Source organism: Nicotiana sylvestris, chromosome 10 (assembly GCF_000393655.2).
Source record: "Nicotiana sylvestris chromosome 10, ASM39365v2, whole genome shotgun sequence".
In the NCBI taxonomy this organism is placed as follows: domain Eukaryota; kingdom Viridiplantae; phylum Streptophyta; class Magnoliopsida; order Solanales; family Solanaceae; genus Nicotiana; species Nicotiana sylvestris.
The window spans coordinates 171,704,954-171,724,153 of NC_091066.1; the positions used below are offsets into that span (position 1 = coordinate 171,704,954).

A 19,200-nucleotide genomic window follows, 5' to 3' on the forward strand; every position below is an offset into this window, starting at 1 on the left:
CGATTCTCACTCAACCCATGGATTTCCATGGCCGGTTGAGACTCCTACTTATCTTGTATGTCTCCTGTTTTCTCGTTCTTATGATTTTCTGGAAATATCTCGAAGAGATGTAACTAGATCTGGTTCAAGACTCTCTGAGAGCCTGTCTATGGTTGTGAGTGTTGCTATCTCGATGCTTTTACGGTCCAAATCTCTTGTTTGAGACTGGATTCCCTTTATCCTTTTGTTCTTTCTTCAAAACCCTAATTTTAAACGTGGATCCTTCCGGATCTTTGTAGATCCGGAGAGATTCCGAGTTCGTCACCAATTTTTCTTTAATGTTCTCATGTTTACCTACTGATTAACCGATTTTTTAGCACTATATTACTTTATATTTTGGGTTCTTTGTTATCTGATGTTCGAATCTCTGCATACTTGAAATGTTTTCAAGTTTCTGTGATTTTTCTTTAAGTTTCTCTTATTCCTTTACTATTAAACGATTTTTAGAACTATGATACTTTAGGTTTTTGATTTCTCTGATTTTTGTTGTTCGAATCTCTGTATGTTTGAGATAATTTCTGTTTCCATGGCTATTTCTTTAAAGTTCCCCTAATCTTTCTGCTACTAATCAACCCTAAGTTTCTTTTTAAAATATAGGGTTTCCACTCTGTCTTCGCAAAAGATTTTTCTGAAATGTCTTATGTTTGTGTTCAATCCTTTCGTGCATGGTTATGTTTCTGGTTCGATTATTTAACTATTCAGTGTTTGATTCCAACCTCTTGTCCGTTATTATTTGAATAATTGAATGATTAGCTTAATTATCTAGGGTTTCATTTGTTTACTAAACTAATTTACTGATCTCTGATTGTTTTCCTTAATCTTGAATTTCTTAATTGACATCTCTTGTCTATCTATGGGTTGATTAACCCTTTGATTGGCCTCTGATTACCCGTGTTGCCTTATGTGTGAAATTGATTACTTGAGTTACAGGTTCTAACCCTAATTGAATGATAAACTTATTTCTTACCTTATTTAAAATTCAATCAGAGTTACTTATGAGAATAATTCCATGATTTTCTGTCCCTTGTAAAGATTGATTGATTATTTGATTACTCTCTTTACCCTATTTACAATATTTACCTACCTTGCCTTAATAAACTATCTGTATGGTTCAAGAATTCTTATTGAGTCCCTATTTGGTATGATTTGGATTCCTTACCCTAATTAGCTCTTTTTGTTGTGACCATTAAGTAACTACCCCTAATTAAGGGGTCAATTCTGAATTCCCTTACATGAATTGATTCTATAATTTGATTGCCCCTAATTGACTGACTTCTGATTCTCTTTACCTTATTTGCTCTATTCTCTAAGTGTTATATATACTCTCATTCGAATTATTCTATACACGAACAATAGTTCACAGACACAAAAACGTTCCTCTTATATCTCTCTCTCTGCTACTTATGATCACTGCTGGACTAGCTGGCTGAAAGCCAAGGCTATGTTGTTGAATTCTGCTTACTTTACCTTCTGTTTCTTCTTCCTTAACTGGTATGCCTCTACCATTGTCATTCAATTAAAATATGTGTTTATCAGCATGTTACTTTTGTTTAAATTTGTGTGTTTATCAGCATGTTACTTCTGTGTGTTTGTTAGCGTGACTACTTCTGTTCAATCTATGAGGCTACTTCTACTCAAAACTATGTAGTCAATAGTATGTCTAGCTATGTGTTTCATAGCATGTTTATTAATGTTCAATCTATGTGTTTATGTCTACTCCTGTCCAATACATGTGTTTACTACAATAACATGTAGACTTCTGTTTTCTAATTAGAACTATGTGTTCTACTCTCAGCAAGTCTACATGTTTACTTATGTCTAAAATTAGATCTATGTCTTGTATACTCCCCTACTAAGCATGACCCCCGATATATGGATACCTTGCTCCTCAATCCTTATTACATTTTACATGTGGTCGTTTGATCTTCAGCATGCCTTGCTTCTGTGTTTGGTCACTTAGTAACAGCTAATAAGCTTAAGTAATCCTATTTCTGAATGTTGTTTGTTTGGCTGGAACATTTGCCTAGGTTCCAGGAACTGAATGATTCTGTTTACTTCTGATTTTTCTGAAAGTCTGAAACTGTTTTCTCAAAACTATTCTTGCAAATCGCTATCACTTCAACTCTTAAAACATCTAGGGCCCTGCCCCTCCAGTGTGAGCATTGCTTTGGAGTCCATGAGACTCCTCTGAACTTTGACACACCGGGGATTGTCACACCTCCTTTTTCCGTCCCCGCAAGGGGTGAAGGAGTTTTTTCCAATTAAAGGACAATCGAAACGGGATTTGTTTGTTTATTTCAGAGTCACCACTTGGGAGATTTAGGGTGTCCCAAGTCACCAATTTAATCCCGAATCGAGGAAAAGAATGACTCTGTATTACAGTCCGCGAACCAGAAATCCGGATAAGGAATTCTGTTAACCCGGGAGAAGGTGTTAGGCATTCCCGAGTTCCGTGGTTCTAGCACGGTCGCTCAACTGTCATATTCGGCTTGTTTATCTGATTTTATACAATTATGAGCTCATGTGCAAATTTTAACTCTTTACCGCTTTTATTATATTTGTAAAGGAATGTGAACATTGTTTAAAAAACATGTCTTTGGATTGCGTCACATGAAATTCACCCGCAATCCGAAATATATTTTATTCAATGTTTTGGGATTTGGATTTGGGTCGCATGAAATGCACACCCGAGTTTAAGAAGGTAAGATTATTAAAATGCGCCTAAAGAGTCTAACGCGTTATTATCTTTGGGGAAAACAGTGAAATTCACTAAACAGTCCATCCCGAATTCTAAATATTCAATTAAACGTTTATTGAGGGCCCCACAATTGGTGCGTTTTATTGGGCGAGGCTCATCTCATTTATTTTTAAAGGACAATCCTAAAATGCCTACATTTTTCTCTATTAAATTTGTCTCTACAAAATGAAAGAGAAAATGTCTTAATTTATTTACATACTTGAGTTATTATAGTTGGGTTTCGAATATGATTCATAAAATCTAAAAATGATGCAAACAGGACAATCCGTTGCCAATGCGGGCCCAGGCCCAACGTGTATGGCATAAACTAGACCTGGGTCATCTTATTCACATGTTACTACCTAGTTACATTATACTAGGCATGTTCACAGTTTGTCAAATTAAAAAAAACTTAGCAATCTAATTTTAATTCTAAACCATTTACATGCTGAAATTAACCAATAGTATTTAACTAAACAATATTCCTACAAGTTCCAAAATGGTCTATTCGCTTGATGAACTAACGTGATTTTGAGACATGGTAATCATCCAACAATAACGAATTAACTAGACGAAGTTACTACACCATTTATTTATTTTTAGGCAATATATAGATAGTTCGTCCGTTAAGCTATCGTCAGATGTTCCACTATATATATTAAACAGCTACATGATTCTGATTAGAGTAGGCTAAATAATTTATATATACAAATAAAATTCAGAATATAATTAGAATAAATTTAGAACTTCAACTCTTCATTTTCGTATTCATGCTTCATGTTTCAGTTTACAATAATCAACGTGTCAATTGTGTACCTGATATTGGAAGCAAAAGAAAAGTGAGATCAGCAGAAATTCAGTAGCATACAACAACAACAACCCCAGCAACCAGTAACAACCAGCAACGAGAAACTAGTGACAGATTTTAAAATCAAGATAAAAATCCAGAAACACCAACAACAATCAACGGACAGAAGCAAAGGGAATCTTTTCAGATTTGAAAGACTATTTAACCCTTAATTTCTGAATCTGTATATCAGAATATGTAGATTGTATATCAGGTGTATACTATTCTTCTTTTGAATTTCCAGAATGTTTTTCTTTTTATTTTAGGAGTCTTAGTATTTTCGAAATTTTTCTCTCTATCTTTTTTCTTCTTTCTCTCCTCTTTTTTCTGTCTCTTTTTTCTTAATTCTTCCTTTTCTCTCCTCTTCCCTTAAAAATCTAATCAAGTCCCTTATTTATTACCATATTTCAGCATTTTTAAACATAAAACCCACTATCTTCCCACTCATCCCCCTTTTAATCTCATTACCTAATGTTTTGTCCCCCACTACATTAAACAAATATATCAACTCCACTCCATTACATCTTGTCCTCCATGCTTAACATAAAGAATTACATTATTCCCCCACTAATTTATGTCTTGCCCCCCATTATATTAAACAATTATATCAAATGTTCAATTCCGAAAATACCCCTCCGACCTTACTACAATTACCATTTTACCCCTGAACGTACTGCAATTTACCAAACTACCCCCATCAGCTATAACCAATTCACCTAATCAATTTCAACCAAAATACAACAAATATGACCAATTTCTAAACAAATTTCAACAACAAATTCAAACTAAATGATGAACAACAAAGAAACAACTAAAATTATTTTGATTGAACAATATTTTTAACAACAAACAAACCTACTTTCAGATTCAACAACAACAACAACAACAAACAAGTATATTCAGATTTCTAAATTCAATAATCATTTGAACTTAAAATTAAATCTAACGACATTACAACCAACAATTTCTATATTAAAACTAAACAAGATCATGAAACAAACTGAAGAAATAATCAAAAATGATAATCAACAAACAAGAAGATCAAACTTATACTAATTTCGGATTCAAGAACAATCAAACAAAGTATGGACATAAATGAAAAGATTCAACAACAATAACAAGCAAGTTTTATTCAAATTCGAATTAAACTCGAATTAAGCTTAAACAAAACAAATAAACATATTCAAATCACTAAACTTCAAATAATCAATTGATCTTTTTAAATTAAATCCAACAAAATTATAACAAAGATACATTGAATCAAAAAATTAAAAACCAAAACATAACTTCACATTAAATCACTGAATTAAAAACGAACTTCAAACAAAATGAACACGAATTAAATCTATATTAAACAACAAACAACAGATTCAAATGATTTAAACAACATTAACAATTTCTGAAAAAAATACATAACAACACATGAAACAAACTGAAGAAATAATTAATTAAACTTTAATTTGAATCTAACGACATTAAACTAACAATTTCACATGAACAAACTGAAAAATTAACAAAACAATGAACACGAACAAAATAAAAATCAAACATTTACCGATTTTAGATTCGAGAATATCAAAAACAAAATACGGATAAAAATGAAACTCAAACCCACTAACCGGATTGAAACCACGAACAACGACTGACCAACGATGAACTCGAACTGTGTATGGACTATTTCGACAAACTCCGACCAAAGTGAAGCAGCGACGAGCTATTGTGACGGAGAAGTCGAAGAAGAAAGCAGCGTTTGGACTGTTGTTCGTTGGACGAAGCAGCAGGCGACGGGGAGAGGCAGCAGCTATGGTGGCCTGGTATGGGTGGTTGGGAGTAGCTGCTCGACGTCTTGGCTTGGTCGTAGCAGAAGTAGCAGGAAGCAGAAGCAGGAGCAGCTTGCGAGGAGAAGAATGAAAAAGACGCAGCAACGGTCGAGGTGAAGCAGAAGAAGCAACAGCGACGAGCTTGCAACTCGTCCATGGTCAGCAGCGACGGGCTGGAAGTTCAGGTGGTCGTCCAACATGGTCGTGGTGGACGTGAGGACTGTGGTTGTTTGGGTTTGTTGGAGGGGTCGTTTGAGAAGGTGAAGCAGCAGCGATGGCTTATTGAGACGCGGCGACGATGTTCGTTGACGGGCTGCTTCAAGTGGTCGACGGAGCTGTTTGTCGTCGATGGCTGGAGCTCAACAGATGGTGGTGCGATGAAAACGACGCAACAGGGGTGGCGGGGCAGCCATGGATGGCTTGTTTGGAGCTTGAAGAAGAAAGAAAGAAAAAGAGGGGGGGTGACGGATGGGTAGTGTTTTAGGTTTTGGTTTTTTTAGGGTTTTTTAGTTTTCTTTTGTGAAATGTAAGATAATAGGGGTGTTGGGTTATGGACTGGGTCGACCCGGTTTGGAATGGACCGGGTCGTGGAGGAAGGTTGGGTATTATTATTTTTTGGCTTGTGGCTTGAATTTAAAGAAGAGCCCAATTCCGATTTTCTTTATATTTTTGCTCTCTTTTCTTCTTTTATTTTTCTAAAACTAAATTCTAAAAATCCTTAAATTATTATTAAGTTATAAAAGCGCAAATTAACTCCCAATAACAATTAACGCACAATTAAGTAATAATTAAGCATAAAATTGTACATTTGGACATTAAATGCTAAAAATGCAACATACATTATTATTTTTTTAATGATTTTCTCATTTTTTGTAAAACAAACTTAAATACTAAATGAAAATGCGACATATTTTATATTTTTATTAATTTAAACAAGTAAACATGCACAGACAAAAATACAAATAATTATACAAAAATACCACAAAAATTCAAAAATTGCACACCAAGGAAAAATCATTTTATGAATTTTTTTGGGAGTAATTCTTTCATAGGGCAAAAATCATGTGCTTACAGGGATGGCTATTCCATATTGCACAAGTTGTTGATCTTTAAAGGAGGCCTTGGTGTGAGCACTACCCTGGGTCCTGGAGGCCCTTGGGAACTCTGACACACTAAGATACCCTCCCTAGAATTATGAGATGTGGCATTGAGACTGTTTGAAGGGCTGGTTCCCCAGGTTTTGCTTTGGGCCTATCCAGGCTCCCTATAGTATACTATTATCATTCATGTAATTTATTTACACTTGGTTTGTAATATTATTCACTTTGTAAATAGATATTGGGGAAATTAGTAAACTGGGAGGGGCTATTGTCATATTTTGTTGGGAAAGGGTAGATACCATGCCTATAGGTTGCTACAATATCTTGTTTATTTAGATACCATGCCTATAGGTTGCTACAATATTTGTCTACCATGCCTATAAGTTGTTACAATGTTTGTTCACTCAGATATCATGCCAATAGGATTCAAAACTCGATCCTGCATTCTGGATAACATGTTTGTAGTTTTTCCGCGATGTTCGCTTAGATATCATGCCTATAGGGTTTTAAAATTAATCAGTCTTGCCTGGAAAAAATCAGCTTCTGCATGCTAACAATGTTTAAATCAGTCTTCAACATGTTTTAAAACTAATCAATGTATTTAGATGCCTGCCTATAGGATTCTAAAACTAGTTTCTGCATTAGGCTGCTAGCATTTATAAGTCTAATTACTCAGCGCCTAGATCAACATGTCTATAGGGCTTAATAAACTAAAACTGCTTTAAAATGGTTCTAAGAGTTCTGATTGCATTCAGACAGCATATGTATAGGGTATTACAGATTCATGCCTAGGCAAGCCTATAGGTAATCAAGGTCTAAAAAGTGTGAAACTACCTTGCTTGTAACTGCTCAGGTTCAACATGTTCTCAAAATTAGTAGGCAAACTGATTAGGACTTTAACATTTTTGCCATAACTCAATATTGCATATTCTCTGTTTGTCATGCTCGCCTAGATATCCTGTTCTAGGAATTTTCTTAAATATCTGGAATCTGTTGTTTGAGACATGCACTTACTTGCTCTATTTGTGGAGGTAAAATGTGAGCCCTTTTAATTGTTATATCTTTGGTCGAGTCCTATATGTTTTGTATGTTGCTTAGAGTTTTCTCCTTTTAATTACCGTAGGAGAGTCTAGATCCACCTTAACTAGAAGTTCTAAATACCTCTGGACTATATAAATAAAAGGACGGGTAGTGCACACATAGGATACATCTTAATATTGCCAGAACACTTTAGGCTATGACCAAGGGGAGGAAAATTGGGTAGTAAAAGGATATGATGACTGTTGATACCCAATTTTTCCTATATATTTCAATATACGAAATAACTTAAAAATAGCATATAAATGCATACATAAGCATGTCCAAATATTTTATTATTTTTATAATTTTAAAAGGATTTTAAATCAATTTATTCCCATTTTTCATCCATAAAATCCCAATAATTATTTCCAAAATTATTATTTTTGATGATTCATTTATTGGATTCTTATATTTTATGCCAAAATATGGCTAAGGTAATTTTTACAAATTTTTACAATTTTATTTAGTATTTTTTAAGATAATTGTACACAATTGCAGTATTAGCCATTTTTAGGTATAAGTTTATCTCATGTTATAAAATGGGATCCTATATTTTTTAATTGTTAATTATATATTATAAATCATTTTAGTGCTTTCAATTTATTGTCAAAAATTTATTTACTATTTTTATAAATTAAAAGGAAAAAGTGGCTATTTAAATTTTAACCCAAATTGGTTTTCAATTATAACCCAAATCAGGCCCCAATTTCCCCAGCCCAAATTAAATTTTAACCCGACCCCTAATCCAATTAAACCAACCCAACCCGGATTCCTCACCTACCCTTTTAAATCTGGGTCATTGCTCATTCAGATCAACGACCACCCTTCCCTCTTTCCATTTTTAACCCCAAATGACCCCTTACCCTAACTAATTTCCCACCACCCGCCGCCTCTGAATCCCTTCTCTCTGAATTCTCTCTACAACCTCACATGAACCTTAGCCGTCGCCATCTAGTTCCACCCTAATCCACATCAACCCCTGCCTAATCCATGGCCTCTCATGGCCATTTGAGATGTGTATCGGCCTCATATGGCTCCTGGTTGTTTGTTTCCGTAATTTCATGGCCAGATATCAAAGAGATCTAGTCCAGTCTTTGCTCAACCTCTGTCTCTGGTCTTTCTCCAGCCATCCATGGCCGTTCAAGGCAGATCCTTGACCTTTCCGGCTAGATCGGTAACTTTCAAGTCTTACCTTTCTGGGTTCTCTGAAACCCTAGCTTTGAGGTCTTTTAATTTCTTTCATATCTATCCTAGATCCTTGCTTATTACGAACTTCTTAAGTGTTTTCTTGAAGGTTCTTCGATTTTCTTTCAAAATGACTCTTCATTTTTTAACGATTAGGGTTTCTCTTAACATTCTTTAAAAGACCTTTTCTCTGATTTTTGGTGTTGTTTTACGATTTTACTATGTTCAAACAACCTGTTTATGCTTTCCTTCTACTTGATTCAGCATGTTGAAAACCCTAGGTCCGTTTGGTGTTATCCGAGTTCTGAAACTGTTTGTTTAAATGTGTACTTGTTTGACTAAGTTCTTTGTTTCTAACTCTCTTTCCCTTGTTTGACTTATCTGATTCTGGGTTCTTATCATCTCTTAAACCCGGCTACAGTTGAAGCCCTAATTTCTTAAAAGGTTTGCCTCACTTGTTACTGTGAGACCTTTACTTGCTTCTGACTCTCTTACCTGTTACTATGTTCTTCTTCACTGTTGATTCTACGTGACTACTTGACCTACTTGACTATTGTGCTTCGAATATTTTCTTATTACTGAATCCTAGCTTACCCCTACTGCTACTGTATGTTTGTGTTGTTTCTTTTATCAACATGTTTGGCCTTGCATGCCTGTTCATTCCTTGCTATTTATATGTTGGGGTGCAGAATCATGACCCTTTCTTGATTGATTCTGACTCCCTCGATCTTATAACTGATTGCAAAGGGTTCCCTTATAAACCCTATTTTTTTTACTCATTTATTTAAAATTAATTGATTCCTTTCCTTTACCGTGATTTTTGATCTTACTGAATCCTTTCCCAAAAATTGAGCATATTTTTGTACTTAGTCTCAATTATTTACTTCATACTTTTACTACCCCATTATATGGCAATAATCAATCTGCCCCAAACTGATTTCTTTCCTTAATTAAACCTGCCAGTATCCGTTAAGTAGTGATTCCTTAATTAAAGGGAATCACTTGTGTTAATTGATTCTGATTGTGATTATTTCCATGTCTGTGATAAGACTTTACTTATTACCTTATTCTTCACTTGCTTTCAAAACTATAAATACTCACACTCTCTTCTTCCAAAAACACGAACAATTTGAGTTCAGAACAAACATTTACACTCAAAAACTCTCTCTTTCTTTATTGCTACTTGTTCTACTGCTTTGTCTAGCCGGCGAAAGCCAAGGCTAGACTGTGGAATCTTGCTCGCTTTACCTTTCTGCACTTTGTTTCTCTACTGGTATGTCCTAGTTAATTTTCAAGCCTCAACAACAACATGCTTTCTTTAGTTGCCTTAGTTTCTTATTCTTGTCTACTTCTGCTCATGTTTTTGCATTCAAGTCACATTATTAGCATGTTGTAATGTGTTCCCTTCCCCTTTTAGACTAATGCTTCCCTATGTGTGTACTCTATCAGTCACTCGTTGTATACTTGCTACCTTATGAATCCCAAACCCCTATATCCCCTCTATGTGTTTGTGTTCCTTTGGCTGGTTTGTGGTCATGCCAGCATCAACTATTATTGTGCATGACCAAACCAGGCCCCTGCTGGGGTCATGTGATTACAAACAATGTATCCCTAAAACCCCTTGACCCCTTTGTATGACTACTGATTTTGTGTGTTTGAGTTTTGTTCATTACCCCAACTGATTTCAAAAACTTCTACTACTGATTACTTTCAAATGGACTTGTCAGTCCAGTTTTAAACAAACTCTTTTTTAACTATGTTCTGCACTCCCACTATATTCCTAGAACCTAGGTTCTGCCCCTCTTGTGTGAGCCTTTCCTTGGGACCCTTGAGCTCCCTCTGAACTTGGACACATAAGGGCTGGCCCTTCCACACTGCACTCATTTCTGTCTGGTTGTGCAAAGCTGGGTGTAAGCACTGCCCGGGATCCTATGAGGTCCTTAGGGAACTTTGACATACCCAGGTATGAGAAAGGCTTTGAAATTCTGGCACTGAAGTGGTTCATTACATAACTCAGAGAGGAAGTCAAGATCAGGCTTTCCTTTGGTTGTAATTTTCTTATTTCTACACTTCTTTTGTAATTTAATCATTTGGGCTGTAATAATTTGTAGACGATATCGGGGCTGGCTAGTGAAAAGAATTGGGGTGATTATGCATGTTTTAGCTAATAGAATGGTAGATAATATGTCTATAGGGTGTATTTCGATATGATCTGTTAGAGAACATGCCTATAGGATCTGCTTTGGTTTAATAAAATTATGCATGCTTCACATAATTAGAAACTATGTCTAAATGATCTTTTAATAGAAATCGTGCCTATAGGAACTTCGCTTTGATCAAATAAATCCTGCCTACTCCACTTCATGTTCAACTAGATACCATGCCTATATAACTAAAGTCGGCTTTTAATAATTAGATGTCATGCCTATAGGATTTAAATCAGTTGTAATAGAGATCATGCCTATAGGGTCTAAAACCAGTTTAGTTAAAATCAGTTTGACTCGTGCCTGTCTGAATCAGATTAAATAACCTACTTTTTTCGTGTTAATCAATCTCATTAGAAAGCATGTCTATATGATCTCAATCGCATGTTTAAATTAACCACTGTTCCACTGCACTCTTAATCAGTATAGATATCATGATTATAGAACATTACTACTACGCCTAGACAAGCCTTAGGTAACTATTTAAATAAAATTGGAACTGCCTTTGTTAATTACCAACTGCTACAACCAGCAGGCAGGCCTGATTCAGACTTCTTTTCTAAGTTATATAATGAATCTGGTTCTGACTCGAACTCTGCTTTAAAATCTTATAATTCAGACCTTAAGTGTGTTTAAGTCGTGCTATTTATGTGCTTCATTTGCGGAGGTATACATGAGCCTTATAACTGCTTACATGTTTCCCTCTAAATTAAAGCTGTTAAACGGGTGGGCCGGGCCGGGCCGAGTCCATTTTTTTACCCGTCTGGGTTTCGGTCCGGGCCGGTTCCGGGTTGGTACAGTAACGGGTTTAGCGAGCTGGGTTAATCCGGGTAAAAATTGAATCATAAGGGTTACGGGTTGAGGGGGCCGGGCCGGGCCGGGTTTAGTGTATTTTAATTTTTTTTTGGAATTTTGTATAACTATTGTAAGTTATATTAATACTTTGTATTAATTAAAAGAATACAAGTAAGATGGGAAAAATTGCACTTATTGCAAGTGCTACTTTATTTCTTAATTTCAAGTTTCAACTTTCAAACTTACAAAATGAAATGTTTACATTTTTTTCAACAAGTAAACTAGTAAAGTAGTAATTTCAAATGTTTTGCATCGCTCTAGCAAGTTCATCATAATCAATATGAACCGATTGACCTTCTTCTGGCGTGTTAAATCCGGATGGGTTTCCATGTGTTAATATATCTCCAAGTTCCTCGTCTTCTGGGCTATCAACATCTTCCTTTACTTGATTTCTTCGTTTCGATCTAATCCAATCTCTGAAACATACTAAAACTTCCAAAGCATTGCTTCCCAATGAGTGGCGGGTGTCTCCAAGTTGTTATCTTGCTTGGCTAAATGCACTCTCCGATGTAATAGTAGAAATTGGCACATTCAGCACGTCCCGAGCCATAGCGAAAAGAACAGGAAAGTGCTTTCCATTTTCATGCCACCATCCCAACGGTGAAAATTCCTTTGTGCGAGGCTCATTTTGCTTCTGCAAGTAGAATTGAAGTAAATCAATATTCCTGCTACTAGTTAGATGAAATCTTGCAAATTGAAGGGAAGAGAGAAATTGAGAAATTGAGAATTTGAGAATTGAGATTGAGATAAGAATTTTGAGTGAAAAAATGAAGAAGATGGGGGTATTTATAGATTTTTAAAAGGGTTAATTTTGTAAAGTATTAAATACAAAAAAAATTTAAAAAAAATGGCCATTTATGCAACAAATCCGTTGGCCAACGGATATGTGATGAAAAATCTGATTTTCCAACGGATCGTGGGCCCCATGCTGCAGGAAAGTACAAAAAAAAATCTGACACTTAACCGGTCTGGACCGGTCCGGGTTAACCGGTTATGGCACTGTTTATGCCAACCGGGTTACCCGGGCCCGGTTAACCCCTTGCCCAAACAAACCCCTCCGTCCCCGGCCTAACCTCCCTACCCAGCCCACCCGTCCCCCTATGAACCGGGCCGGCCCGGTTCCGGTTTAAACCGGTCTGGGCCGGTCCGGTTTCGCTCCAACCTGTCCCGTTAGCCACCTTTACTCTGAATGCAGTCCTATGTGTTTTGTATGTCGGCTAGCCTTTTTGCCTTTAAACCTAGGAGTCACCCTAAAATCCTCTCTCTTATAAGAATAGTAGTCCTAAATTCCTCCGGGACTGATAGGAATGGGACGGGAAATAGCATGCAATAGAGGTCGAGACCAATCCACACTTTAATACCTTAACGGGGTGGGAAGGGTAGATATGGATATGATGACCGGTGCGCTAATACCATGTGTATCCCCTCTTCTGAGGAGTATCATACCGGGTATTGCATTGAGGTGGTCCATATTATAAATAAACCTAGGACCCTCTTTATTTTTTTACAAGCATGTTTAGCTCATAACTCTTTCAAAACATTGCCTTTCAATAATTGTTTTCAAACACTTGTGTGTTTAACTTAAATCCCCTCTTACTTGAGCCTTTATTTGTTTACTTGCTAATTGCACAAATTCACAAAAGAACTATCTGGCCAGGAACCACAGTAGTGGATCCTGAGGGATGCCTAACACCTTCCCCTTAGGATAATTTCAAGCCCTTACCCAATCTCTGGTTATCAAACCTAGTTGTAAATGAACTCCATAGGTGTCCTAATGCTCCTTAAATCATTAGGTGGCGGCTCTTCAAATACCCAATTTCCAAAAGGAAACGAGTCATTATACCCCATGAATGTCGAAACATGTAAACTCCTCTCCGTTGAAAAGGGGGGAGGGAATGGGGGCGCGACAATGACTTGTGCGCCAATGCCACGCGTAACCCCTCTAGTTGAGGAAGGCTCACCGGGTATTGTACAGATGTGATCCTATAGGCCAACAAACCTAGGACCTCCCTCGTCTTATTTACATATGTGTTCTTAGACTACTTATTTGTTAAAATTTCTTCATCATACATATGTGCTTAGACTACTTATCTATCAAATTTTCTCTATTTTATATGTGTTCTTAGACTGCGTATTTATTAAATGACTAATTCACATAAATTGAGTTCGGTTGGGACCCACCGTTGTGGATCGCGATGGGTGCCTAACACCTTCCCCTCAAGGTTATTTTGAGCCCTTACCCAATCTCTGGTAATGCAAACCGTTTTCATGAGTTATTTTCTTTAGGTGCCCTAACGCACCTTAAATCTGTTAGGTGGCGACTCTTCAAATTTAAATACTTAATTCTCAAAAGGAAATGAGTTGTTTCCCATGAATGTCGAAATCCAGACTTCGCGAGAAAAAAGGGGGCGCGACACAATGCGGATTTATGATTGTATCATTTTTTTTCGTATGTATTAGTACATACTGATTTTGTAGAATTTTTTTGATGAACTTTGATTGGCTCGAAATTTTGTAGGTGTCTTTATATCTGGTTTTTCGTGTGTATTAGTACATGTTGATTTTGTAGATTTTTTTATGTATTACGATTGGCCTGACATTTCATAGGTCCATACGCAAGAGCCTAGTGACCAATACTTATTATTTCACCATGAATTTTGCATTGATTTTATGGCATTTCAAGGTCATGCAACATGAATTTATGATTATATCAACTTTTTCGTGTGTATTAGCTAGTACGAGTTAATTCTGTGAATTTTTTTTTGACGGAATCCGATTGGCCTGAAATTTCGTAAGTCCATAGGAAATGGCCTAATGACCGATATTTATTTTTTGGCGTTTTAGGGTCATGCGATACGAATTTGTGATTACATCTACTTTTTCGTGTGTATTAGTACATGCTGATTTTATAGAATTTTTGACTGATTCCAATTTACCTAAAATTTTGTAGGTCTTTGGGAAACGGTCTAATGACAAATACTTATTGCATAGCCATGACTTTCGGGTTCATTTTATGGCGTTTCCTGATCATGCAATACTGATTTTCTTTTATATTTATTAGTACATATTGATTTTGTAGAATGCTTTTGGCATATTGTATCTCTCAATCAAATTTTAGGATTAGATGCATGTATCCCGTATCGGTTGAGGTATTAGCTAGAATTGGTACTCTCTCTATTTCAATATGTTTGAACCCTTTCAGAGTACAAGGGTCAAATTGACTAATTTTTAGTATGAATTCGGGCATAGATTCTTTAAGTTATTTTAAATACAATTTACAGATTTAAAAACTACATAAAAAGTATTATAAGTCACAATTGTAAACAATTTAAAATATTCAAAAACTATATGCAACAAATATGATCTAATAAAATCTTGTTTGACTCCCCCATATAGTAATATGATCATTCTTTTTTAAACGAATAGAGTATTATTTTTATACCAAAATATTGATATTTTGATATTGATACCAAAATTCTTTTCTTTCCCCCCTATGAATCACTAAACAAAAAGACGTACTTAAATAGTTATTATTTTCTTAAATGTGTTTTCACGTTTTATAAAACATGCTAATAAATTTTAAGTATTATGTAATATATATGTTCATAGTTAGATAGAAATGAAAGAAATAAAAAATGAGTCCCTAACTGCTTCTCTACTACAACACCTGGTAATACTAGGGTTGCATTCTTTACATACAAAATAACTAAACCACGAGTAATAAATAGCTTAGAATTTGGAGAGTAAATTGCACACTGCAAAAAGCTAGTACTATACATTGAATATATTGTATTTTATTTTTGATCCTTTTGTTAAGAATTCACTGCTAATTGAATCTCCCCTTCCGTTATTGGCAAGAATCCTACACGTTTCTGCATTCCATCACAAATAAGAAAAATATGTCAGCAAAAAAAAAAAAAAAAGGTTATACAAACTGAAATTTTCAAGATTATTTGTTACATCTTGTACAATAAATTTAAAATAAAAATGGGTTATTCTTAATTCCACTTGGCTGCCAAAAGTAAGATAATTGCTCAAAATCCCTACCCCCTAATTTTGGAAAAAGAAATTTTTTCTATTTTTTTTTTGGAATCCCAGAAAAACCCGCAATCGCTACGGTCTCTGCCCTTCGGGTGAGCGCACTGGATAAATCCCCAACTATGTAATAGCCTGCAAACCACACATGGAATGTTAACCGTACTAGGCAAACCCTATGCGACAGGCTTAACCTAGAAGGCATTGAGGAGGTATCGATCACGGTCATCTGTATCGATGACCGCGCTCCAAACCAATTAGGCTATACCCGAAGGAAAGTTTTTTCAAATATTTATCACGGGTATTTTTCAACAAGTAGACACAAGAAAAATAATGCTTAGACCGTCCCAATTTATATGATACTATCACGATTAATTAAGGGTCATATAATTGTGCTTAACTACTTTAAGCTGTGATTTATAGGTAAATTTATATTTAAAAAGATTAAGGGATGAATAAGGTGCGTTACCCTCATAATTTCTAAATGTACGTCATTCTTTTTAGCACCAAAATATATATAGTAGTTATATATATTTTATGTTAAGGTACGTGCAACAAAAGTGGACGTCTTCTCAATTCTTATAGTTTAGTTATCATGCGTCAATATACTAATATCGGAAAAGCTGAATAATTTATTTGAATGAATTTTTAACTTTTTCTTAATTTTAGAATCTGTTACGTCTTCAAAATGTGCGGTCAATATTAAAGGAAATAATAATATCATATTGTTATCTTATTTGTTTGACCACAATAAATCTAACGGAAATTGACAAGAAATCAAATAGATAATGTTACACTAGTTTTTTGGTGGTCATTAGGTATGAATTTTAGCTGAAATTGCACTTGACCTTTCAACATGAATCTTTTTCTTTTAATTTCTTTTATATTTGAACAAACCTAATATTTTCTAGAGCCATCTGAAAAGGCGGATCTAGTATTTAAAATTTAATAAGTTCAACTTTTAAAATTTTCGGTATTTAACTCATTATACTATTAAAGTTTATAGATTTAGATCTAACGTTTATTAATATTTTAGTAAATGATATATATATAAAATTATGAGTTCAGATGAATCTGTAACCTTACTCCGGCCATATGCAGGTATGCACCATCTCATCGATTACGTATTAGAGTATTATTTTATTCCAAGATCAGTTCCTTGTCTCTTAAAAAAACAATAAGCTTTTGCTATGCGCGGGATCCGAAGAATTAGGGCCGGTCCACAAGGATCTATTGTATATAGTCTTACCATGTATTTCCACAAGAGACTATTTTCACGGCTTGAACCCATGACCTCCTGACTATATGACAGTAACTTACGCCAAAATTCCCCTCCAAAAAGTTGTAAACTAAACTACTCAATTTTTTCGCAATATGCCCATAAAAGTTATATAAATAAAGTTTGACATAGACCATGCTTCTAGAGGATAAAATAATTCAATAAAAGGAGATACTTATGAGAAACCGAACAGAGTATGCAATATTTGAATTTTAACGTGTTTCTATTTATTTCATGTTGCTGACTCTTATTAAAATTTCAACTCTTACTAAATATGAAAAAAAGTAAAAGTCAACTTTCTGAAACCATTCTAAACTTATTGTTGAAAATTTCACACCTGCTTTTGAAAGCTGCGACTTTGCTAAATCGTTTTACAGTAATTTTTTGGAGTCAGAAATTTTTACTAAGGAAATTTAAAATATATATATCAAAGTATATGCATGAAGAAACTAAAGAGATTCAATATATAACATATATACATAAAAATGACATATCTACATAGTGTAACTTTGGAAATACCTTAAGTTGGAAACCAATTTAAGAGTACAACAACAATATTTTTTCTTTTTTACAATCATAAATTTGTTCAAGTTTTCGTTGGGTAATACTCCTATTTTTTTTTCATTAAAACATAAATTAACACTATAAAAGAAGAACTTTTTTCATCTTTCTAGTATTTCTTTTTTACTACACATTTTTTGAAGTTTCGAATCATGACATTAAAAAATGTTCATAAAATAGAAATGAAGTAAACATGGCACGAAAAGTGGATCAATGTACATAATGAAGAGAACATTACCTCTCGAGATCGGATTCCTTTCTTAATTATTCCTCCATTATTATTCTTCCAATTATTTTTTTCGTCCAACAACGGACCACTTTTACTCTGAAACATGTCTGCTCCACCACCACCACCGCCACCGCCACCGCCACCATTGTTAGCCATGCAAAGTCGCATAATTTTCTCGGCAACATCTTCTTCACCTTTACTCTGCGTCATCAGCTTCTCCACCTCGGCTCTAGGCAACCTTAACTTTACCCTAACGGGCCCACCACCGGTCTCCGTCTTATTATTCAAGAGTGTGCCTGAAGCAAAGTTATTATGATGTGATGACTCTTCAGTCATAATACTGGCAGGCTTCATGGTTGACAAGTCAGACACAGATCTTCGTGCTAACATTAGGGTTTCAAGCCGATCTTTCGCGCTCATTTGGATCCCTGAACGGATCCTTCTAGTGTTTTTTTCTTCAGGATACTTAGGTAACTCAACTAGAAAATAGAGCCTTTTGGATTTCAACTCTTGTTGTGGTTCCAATGGCTTAGCTCTGACCCCAAAATGCTTCACTTCTTCAGATTCTAATAATACCATAGTAGGATAATTTTTTAGAACCTCGTTGGCATAAACTGGTGTCTTGAATTTCATGATTTGTCCATCGATTTTCATCACTTTTGTTGTCTTTTTTCTTCCCAGACTGTTGCCCATTTGCCTTTAGTTTTTTTCTGTTTCTTTGTATATTGAAATCTAACAAAAAGAAAAAGAAAGAAACAGTATTTATAATTACAAAGCTTGTTATTTTAGGGGTATTTTTAAATTATGGATTCTGTTTTCTTGGAACCCTCTTGAAATCTTGTTACGAGAAGAACATAAATGAAAGGTGGATGCAAGATAAGGACGTGGGGGAGGAGGTCAAAGAAAGAGTACAGAGTTTTAATAAAAGTCGCCTATTTTGACAATTTTGGAAAAAAGAGGTTTTATTTAGTTTTCCCCTTATCTTATAGATGAGGTGTGTGATCTTTCTTTTGTTATTTATTTATATATTGTTATATAAAAAACACCGTGATATTGTCACTTTCATTTTTGGTCATGTGTTGGATAGGGTTGTTTATTTGCATGCTAACTAATCAAGTCATTAATACATGTTCCCGCGTTAATAAATGCAAAAAATGGGATATTGAAGTCTGTAACGAAGCCAGAATTATTATTATGAGTATTAAAATATAGAGAATTATACATAGGAA

The 19,200-nt window shown here is 35.0% G+C and overlaps 1 protein-coding gene across 1 annotated transcript; it reads right to left on the minus strand.

Annotated features, from left to right (window-relative positions):
* Positions 1-15,541: 15,541 nt before the first annotated feature.
* Positions 15,542-18,801, minus strand: LOC104250186 (uncharacterized protein At1g66480-like). Its single transcript, XM_009806756.2, has 2 exons — positions 17,981-18,801; positions 15,542-15,739 (listed from the first exon to the last, which is right to left on the minus strand). The coding sequence occupies exons 1-2, from the start codon at positions 18,662-18,664 to the stop codon at positions 15,680-15,682; spliced, it is 744 nt and encodes a 247-aa protein (XP_009805058.1). The 5' UTR covers positions 18,665-18,801; the 3' UTR covers positions 15,542-15,679.
* Positions 18,802-19,200: the final 399 nt, after the last annotated feature.

Coding starts and splice junctions, on each gene's coding strand:
- LOC104250186 (XM_009806756.2), bottom strand. CDS start 18,664: ATGGGCAACAGTCTGGGAAGAAAAAAGACAACAAAAGTGATGAAAATC. Junction 15,740..17,980: donor AAGGAATCCGATCTCGAGAG/GTAATGTTCTCT, acceptor GATGGAATGCAG/AAACGTGTAGGATTCTTGCC.